The sequence below is a fragment of the Erinaceus europaeus genome, chromosome 13 (genome assembly GCF_950295315.1).
Source record: "Erinaceus europaeus chromosome 13, mEriEur2.1, whole genome shotgun sequence".
NCBI classification, from domain to species: domain Eukaryota; kingdom Metazoa; phylum Chordata; class Mammalia; order Eulipotyphla; family Erinaceidae; genus Erinaceus; species Erinaceus europaeus.
In genome coordinates, this window is record NC_080174.1 from 60,308,326 (window position 1) to 60,317,153 (window position 8,828).

The window sequence follows — 8,828 nt, forward strand, 5'->3', positions numbered from 1 at the left end:
ACAAACTGCATTAACTCCATTTACATGCAGTTCAAGAATGGCAAAACTAGTCTAGGCTGGGAAGATAGCATAATGGTTATGTAAAAAGACTTCCATGCCTGAGGCACAAGGACAAGTTGAATCTCCAGCACCACCATAAACCAGAGCTGAGTAGTTCTCTAATTTAAAAAAAAAAAAAAAAGTGAACAACGATGACAGAGGCTAGGAGATTAATAACCTTAGGAGAAAGGTAATAATTTGGGAGAAAACACAAAGAATCTTTCTAATTAATGGAAATACCTATATCTTGACCTAAGTAGTGGTTACACTGTATACCCATGGGTCAGGGAGATAAATTTAACATGTTACAGCATGGAACTTACATGCCTAAGGGCCCCAGTTCAATCCCCAGCACTACCATACATCAGAACTCAGCAATGCTCTTCCCTGTAAAAATAAAAATGGGCCAGGTGTTTGCACAGCCCGTTGAGTATACACATCACCATGTGTGAAGACTCAACGGAAGGCCCTTCCTCAGCTGGAGTGGGGAGAGGGAACTTCACAGAGTGGTGAATCAGTGCTGCAGGTATCTCTCTTCTCCCTCTCCCCTCTCAATTTCTCTCTGTCCTATCAAGAATAAATAAATAAAACCTTTCATAAAGATTTACTCATTCATCCCACCTGTAGGATAGAAGCTTCTCAAGCAGTAGAGCAATGCTGCATGTACCCATCCTTCTTTCTCCCCCCTCCCCCCCTCATCACAAAGAAAAACAAAATATCTCTCAGGCCGAAGTTGAAAAACAAGATCAGAAACAAAAATACAAGTAGAACCTGAAATGGAATTGGCATATGGCACCAAAGTAAAAGACTCTGGGGTGGGTGGGTGGGTGGGGAAAATACAGGTCCATGAAGGATGATAAATGACATAGTGGGGGTTGTATTGTTAAATGGGAAACTGGGGAATGTTATGCATGTACAAACTATTGTATTTACTGTTGAATGTAAAACATTAATTCCCCAATAAAGAAATAAATTAAAAAAAAAAAAAAAGAAAAACAAAATAGTCACCAAGGGAGGTGGTGGGGGTGTGCAGACACCATAATGCTGGTAGGGAGAAAAAAAAAGTGGGGGGAGAGGAATGTATTCATTTATTAACTTATGAGAGAGAGATGGAGAGAGAACCTGAGCATCACTCTGGCATCCCAAGAGGTGGTGCAGTGGATAAAGCACTGGACTCTCAAGCTTGAGGTTTTAAATTCAATCTCTGCATCACGTGTCAGAGTGATGCTTTGTTCTCTCTCATTAATAGAGCTTTTTAAAAACTATAAACCTGGGGCTGGGTGGTAGCGCACATGGTTGAGCGCACATGTTACAGTGCACAAGGACCTGGGTTCTAGCCCCCCGTCCCCACCTGCAGGGGGAAAGCTTCACAAGTGGCAAAGCAGGGCTGCAGGTGTCTCTCTGTCTCACTCCCTCCCTATCACCCTCTTCCCTCTCAGTTTCTGGCTGTCTCTATCCAATAAATAAAGATAATAAAAAATAAAAAAAAATAAAAACTATAAACTCGGTGGGAGTCGGGCGGTAACACAGCAGGTTAAGCGCAGGTGGCGCAAAGAGCAAGGACCGGCGTAAGGATCCGGTTCAAGCCCCCGGCTGCCCACCTGAAGGGGAGTCCCTTCACAGGAAGTGTGGCAGGTCTACAGATATCTATCTTTCTCTCCCCATCTCTGTCTTCCCCTCCTCTCTCCATTTCTCTCTGTTTTATCCAACAACGACGATATCAATAACAACAACAACAATAACTGCAACAATAAAACAAGGGCAACAAAAGGGAATAAATAAGTAAATAAATAAATATTTTAAAAAACATTATAAACTCGGGAGTTGGGCGGTAGCAACAGGTTAAGCGCAGGTGGCACACGTGCGCACAGCACAAGGACCGGCCTAAGGATCCGGGTTTGAGCCCCCGACTCCCCACCTGCAGGGAAGTCGCTTCACAGGTGGTGAAGTAGGTCTGCAGGTATCTATCCTTCTCTCCCCCTATCTGTCTTCCCCTCCTGTCTCCATTTCTCTGTCCTATCCAACAACAATGACATCAACAACAACAATAATAATAACCACAACGATAAAACAACAAGGGCAACAAAAGGGAAAAATATAGCCTCCAAGGAGCAGTGGATTCGCAGTGCAGACACCGAGCCCAGCAGTAACTGTGGAGGCCAAAAAAAAAAACAAAAAACTATAAGCTCATGGACTAGATGAATCTGTGATTTGTACATTACATTTAAGCCACAATCTCAATTGAAAAAAAGGAAACAGGGCCAGTCAGTGGCACACTTAGTTAAGCACACACATTATAGTGAGCACGGACCCAAGTCCTAGGCCCAGTCCCCACCTGCAGGGGGAAAGCTTCACAAGTGGTGAAGCAGGGCTGCAGGTGTCTCTCTGTCTCTCTCCCTCTCTATTCCCTCCTCCCCTCTCAGTTTCTGTCTCTATCCAATAATAAATAAATAAATATATCTTTTTAAAAATATTTATTTATTCCCTTTTGTTGCCCTTGTTGTTTTATAGTTGTAGTTATTATTGTTGTCGTTATTGGATAGGATAGAGAGAAATTGAGAGAGGAGGGGAAGACAGAGAGGGGGAGAGAAAGACAGACACCTGCAGACCTGCTTCACCACTTAAGCAACTCCCCTGCAGGTGGGGAGGCAGGGGCTTGAACCAGGATCCTTACGCCTTAAGCCGGTCCTTGCTCTTTGAGCCACCTGCACTTAGCCCACTGCGCTACCACTCGACTTCCCAAAAATATCTTCTAAAATTAAAAAAAAATGTGCTGTTTAATAAAGAAAAAGATTTTTAAAAAATGAAACGGGCTGTGTAGTGGTACACTCACTTGAGGACACACACACATTAAGGACCCATTCAAGTCACCAATCTCCACCTCAAGGGGGTAAGCCTCACAAGTGGTGTTCCTCTTTCTCCTTCTTTATATCCTCTTTTCCTCTCAATTTCTGTCTCTATCCAATAAAATAATAATAAATAAAACAGAGGGCCAGGTGGTGGCACAAATGATTGAGCACACACATTACAGTGTGCAAGGACTCAAGTTCAAGCCCCCATCACCATCTGCAGGGGGACAGCTTCATATGCAGTTAAACAGTGCTACTGGCTGTCTAATGTAAAACATTAATCCCCCAATAAAGGGAAAAAAATAAAAAATAAGTAAATAAACATTGCTACTGGTGTCTGTCAAACTATAACATAAGAAGTGTGTATATAAAAGGGAAAAGCTGAGACAATGAATACAAGCTCACTTTTCAAAAAGGTTGTTGATGAAACAAACAAACAAAAAAGATAACAAAGTAGCTTGAGTGAGTTACATAAAGTTGCCTGGTTTTGTTTTCATTTGAGGTATAAGACAAAGAGAAAATAATACACATACGTGTATGTCAACAGATGAGAGGGATGAATACTTCCTCCTATGAGACTGAAGCACAAGAATGACTGAACATAGAAATTCTGAAATAGGAAAGTGTAGTGACCTTGAACTCGTTAGTGAAGCATGCAGTCAAGCCAACAAGGTAAGTAAACTGAGTCAGAAAGAATCTGAGTACTAAGTTCAGTTTAAAGATTTCAAATAGGTACAACAGAGAGTATTAAAAACAAGGGTGAGGAAGAAAAATTACAGTAAGAAGAAAATGTTCAGTGACCTAAAATAAAAGCAAGGGCAAAGTCAGCAATGGGACAGTATATTCAGGACTGGTGGTATCCAAGGTGGAAGAACAAAAGGAGGGGAGTCAAGTGCCAGCACATGCATCACTAATAATAATGCCACATAATAAAGTGATGTCTGAGGAAAATACATAAATAGTAAAGAAGCAGATTTAATAGAAGACTTGAAAGATTCAAGGATGGAGACAGGAGGGGCTCCAGTAGAGCTGTGCAAAAGGAAAGCTGTCACTACAGTTCATTACTGCAGAATACTTTTCTGCAAATCCCACAAGATCAAGAACCACATATTCTCCTTTTCCTGAACTTCCGACAGCTGCTAGGGGCAAGCTTCTCCTCCCCGATGAAACTGACCTTTATCCCCTACTTCTAAATACACCCAACTTGATTAGTAAATCACATAAACACACCCTGTCCATTCAGAAACACCACAAATATTTTTACATTGCTTTTCTGTGTTTTCACATCAGGGCTGTTTTAAGTAGCTAACTCATGGAAGACAAAGTATATTTATATATTCTCTGCTCACAACGCTGAATTTGAGGTTGCACACACGAAGCTGCTGTAAAAAGTGCTTTCTCTTAAATAGATCGTGACTGATTACAACCTTAACAATATTCTGAACACACACCCATTAAGACAGGTCTAACTGATGGCCAAATCAGAGAGCGTTTAGGAATGACATCCCTTTTACTCCCTGTCACGGCGACCTCTGGGAAACAGCGTGACATTTTCCGTAGCCTACTCGCCCTACTTCTTCACTCTATTCGCCCCTCGAGGTGACTCCCCTTCCTCCTGAGTCTGCCTACAGCACTTCACTTACTCAGCCTGCGTTCCAGCGTCCCTGCCTCCCCTCCAGAATCCTGGATTTCGCAGGATCTTTTTTTTTCCCCGTTTCTAGTTTTTAGGGGGTTTGTTTGTTGTTTGTTTTGCAACCCCTTCTTCCCCATTTCCCGTCCCAGTCCGGGCAACCACTTCCATGTCTCCACTCCCCGCTTTTCTGCCTCGCCAGACCTCCCATTCCCGCAGCCGCAGCTCAGTCCCCACCCCTCAGACGCCGGGCCCGGCCGGGCTGTCCCGCCCGAGAGCCCCCTCCCCCACCGCTCATTCGGGGCCCCGCAGCCCGGACCCCGGGCCTTACCTGCTCCTTGACCTCGGGCCCCGCGGGCCCAGCCCGCTCGTCCATTCGCTGCCTCCCGGGCGGCGCTTGCCGGCGCGGGGGCTGCGGCTGCGGCTGCGGCTGCGGCTGGGGCAGCTCCGCCGCCCGCGGAGTCCCGTCCTCCCGGCGGGCGGGCGGCGGCTGTGGCCGGTCGCGGCATCTGCTCCGCTTCATAGCTGCTGCTGGGCCCCGCGGGCGTTAGAGTCGCCAGAGTCCCGGCCCCGCATGGCCCCGGGCCGCGGCGCTACCGCGCCAACAGCCGCCCTTGGCCACCATGGCCGCGCGGGCACCCGAAGCCTCGGAACCCAGCCCGAAGCTCCTCTGCGCACTTTGGCGCCTCAAGAGCCGCGGCCTCCTCCTCCCGGCGCCCTACGGAGGAGACATAGCCTCCGACTCGTCTCCCAGCCGGCACACGCTCAGCCGGCTGCACCGCCGCCCTCCCGCCTCAGACGCGGCCCCGCCCCTCCCCTCCCCTCCCCTCCCCGGCCTTCCTGCCTCAGCGCGCGCGCGCTCACACACACTGGGAGGCAGCCCGCCACCTCCGGCCGCGCGCGGCCTCCCGCGCACGCGTCAGCGAACGGTCGCGAGAGCCCCGCCCTTGTCCCAGCTGAGCTGAGCTGAGCTGAGCTGAGAAGCGGAAGGGGGCGGGGCGTCCCACGACCACTGCGTGGCTGAGGCACTCATTGATTCTTTTATTCATCCATTCATGAATTCTGTGCGGGGCTAAGCTAAGTGCTAGGGCTCCAGAAATAAGTTAATATCGATAGGGATCCTCAAGGAACTAAAGGGAGAGGAGCAAGGACCAGGAAGGACACGAAATATATGACTAGTGACTAGAACACTAATACATCCTTTTATTGAGCGCCTGCCAACCCTCCACCTAAAAGGCATCAAATTTTGGGGGCAGTTCTTCTTATACTCATGTTACGGAGGTAGGTCTGAGATCGTGGGCATGGCTAGGAACATTCCCACTAGGGAAAGAGAGAGACAGGATAGGAGTATGGATCGACCTGTCAACGCCCATGTTCGGTGGAGAAGCAATTATAGGAGCCAGATCTTCTACCTTCTGTATCTCACAATGATCCTGGGTCCATACTCCCAGAGAGATAAAGAATAGGAAAGCTATCAAGGGAGGGGATTGGATATGGAGCGCTGGAGGTGAGCATTGTGTGGAAATGTACCCCTCTTATCTTGTAGTCTTGTCAATATTTCCTTTTTATAAATAAAAAAATAAAAACAGGGAGTTGGGCGGTGGCGCAGCGGGTTAAGCGCACGTGGCGCAAATCGCCAGGACCTGCGTAAAGATCCCAGTTCGAGCCCCCGGCTCCCCACCTGCAGGGGAGTCGCTTCACAAGCGGTGAAGCAGGTCTGCAGGTGTCTGTTTTTCTCTCCTCCTCTCTGTCTTCCCCTCCTCTCTCCATTTCTCTCTGTCCTATCCAACAACAACGACATTAATAACCACAACAATGTTAAACAACAAGGGCAACAAAAAGGAAAATAAATAAATAAATAAACTTAATTTAAAAAAATAAATAAAAATAAAAACAAAAAAGAATATGGAGGTACAGTGACATGCATCGAGAACCAAACCAGATGCAATCTGGAACTTTTCTTTTTTTTTTTTAATTTTTTTATTTAAGAAAGGATTAATTAACAAAACCATAGGGTAGGAGGGGTACAACTCCACACAATTCCCACCGCCCAATCTCCATATCCCACCCCCTCCCCAGTAGCTTTCCCATTCTCTATCCCTCTGGGAGCATGGACCCAGGGTCATTGAGGGTTGCAGAAGGTAGAAGGTCTGGCTTCTGTAATTGCTTCCCGGCTGAACATGGGCGTTGACTGGTCGGTCCATACTCCCAGTCTGCCTCTCTCTTTCCCTAGTAGGGTGGGGCTCTGGGGAAGCTGAGCTCCAGGTCACATTGACAATCTGGAACTTTTCTACACCTCTCCACTATTTCCCAATATTTTCAGAAAGTAAGATAGCTTATGGAAAGCCCTATAAAAGAGAAAGAAGCAGTGAATTTTTTCAAGGAGATAGGGAGGACAAAAAAGACTTCTCCACTGACATTGAAGTCATCTTGTTATATAGCCCAGTCCAGGCTGACCACACTTTTCCAGCGGTAGCCTGTGCAGCCCAGGAGGCCACTTCCAGTGACTCATCCACTCAGCTACAGCTCATCTCTGCCTGGCCTCTTCCTTCTGGCTTCAGTTGATCTGCCACAACTTTTCTTCCTCTTTTGATTTAATCAGTGTTTTCCCAGAAACTTTTCCCATATTTCCTGAACCACCTCCCTGAACTCTCTCTTAGTAATACCTAACATTGTAGAGTATCTACTAGATAAATACTAGACACTGCAATCAGTTCAAGCATATACAATAAAGTAGAAAAAACAGTGGCTCAAATTACCTAATGTAATCAATATAACTCTAGCTATGCAGAACCAGGGTCAGGTGGCCTGGAAAGTGACATAGTAAATTATCAAGCATAAGGTCCCAAATTTAATCCCCAGAAACGCATGTGCCAGAGTGATATTCTAGTTCTCTGTCTCTCTCTTAATATCTCTCAAATAGATAGATAAAGAAACAAACAAATAAATAAATAAATGGGCTGAGCGGTAGCATAGCTGGTTAAGCGCACATGGCACAAAGTGCAAAGACCCACATAGGGATCCTGGTTGAGCTCCCCCCCTTTCCCCGCTCCCCACCTGAAGGGGGGGTCACTTCACAAGCGGTGAAGCAGTGTCTATCTGCCTCTCCCCGTCTGTCTTCCCCTTCTCTCTCGATTTCTCTGTCCTATCCAACAACGACGATATCAACAACAACAATAATCACTACAACAATAAAACAACAGCTATAACAACAAGGGCAACAAAATGGGGAAAATAGCCTCCAGGAGTAGTGGATTTGTGGTGCAGGCACCAAGCCCCAGCAATAACCCTGGAGGCAAAAAATATTAAATAAATAAATAAAATGTTGGGCATGTGGCAGCATACTGGTTGAGTGCAGATGTTACCATGTGTAAGGACCCAGGTTAAAGCCTCTGCTCCCTGGGCAGAGGTAGATAGCGTAGTGGTTATGCAAACAGACTGTCATGCCTGAGGCTCCAAAGTCCCAGGTTCAATCCCCCACGCCACCATAAGTCAGAGCTGAGCAGTGCTTTGGTGTTTTTCTGTGTCTTTCTCTCTCTGCATCTCTCTCAAAAATAAATAAAGTACTTTAAAAGAAAAAAAGCCTCTGCTCCCCATCTGCAGGGAAAAAAAGCTTCACAAACAGTGCTGTAGGTCTCTCTCTCTCTCCTTTGTTTTTCTCTATCTTTATCCAATAAAATAATTTTTTAAAAATATTTAGTAAATAAATTAAATATTTTTAAAAAATAATAATAAAGTCTGGGCAGTGATGCACCTGGTTGAATGCCCGCATGTTACCATGCCAAAGAACCCAGATTCAAGTGGTGAAGCTGTACTGCAGATATCTCTCTATATCCCCCTTCCTTCTCATATTATCTCTGTTTTTATCCTAAATAAATAAATAGATCTTTAAAATAAATAGATAGGGGAGTCAGGCAGTAGTGCAGCGGGTTAAGCACACGTGTTGCAAAGCGCAAGGACCAGCATTAGGATCCTGGTTTGAGCCCTGGCTCCCCACCTGCAGGGGAGTCACTTCACAGGCGGTGAAGCAGGTCTGCAGTATCTATCTTTCTCTCCCCCTCTCTGTCTTCCCCTCCTCTCACCATTTCTCTCTGTCCTATCCAACAACAACGACATCATCAACAACAATAATAACTACAATAAAAAAGGTCAACAAAAGGGAATAAATAAATATTTAAAAATATAAGTCAAGACTCTTTGATTAATTTACTAAATTAAGAACACGTTTGGCATTATATCCTTCAAAAATACCATTGAGTTTGTATCAAGTTGTAATTAATTGGGGGCAGGGTGGTAGCACATGGGGTTAA

The 8,828-nt window shown here is 45.8% G+C and overlaps 2 protein-coding genes across 6 annotated transcripts in view; one reads left to right on the forward strand and one right to left on the reverse strand.

Annotated features, from left to right (window-relative positions):
- The window catches only part of MAST2 (microtubule associated serine/threonine kinase 2), a 129,608-nt gene extending 124,292 nt beyond the window's left edge, over positions 1 to 5,316 (reverse strand). For all 5 annotated transcript variants that reach the window (XM_007521381.3, XM_007521380.3, XM_060205960.1 and 2 more), the window contains exon 1: positions 4,850 to 5,316. In XM_007521381.3, coding sequence (XP_007521443.2) covers positions 4,850 to 5,041 — 192 coding nt within the window. In that variant the 5' untranslated portion in view covers positions 5,042 to 5,316. The remainder of the gene's footprint in view (positions 1 to 4,849) is intronic.
- The window catches only part of IPP (intracisternal A particle-promoted polypeptide), a 365,210-nt gene that overhangs the window by 253,231 nt on the left and 103,151 nt on the right, over positions 1 to 8,828 (forward strand). The gene's annotated exons all lie outside the window — the stretch shown is intronic.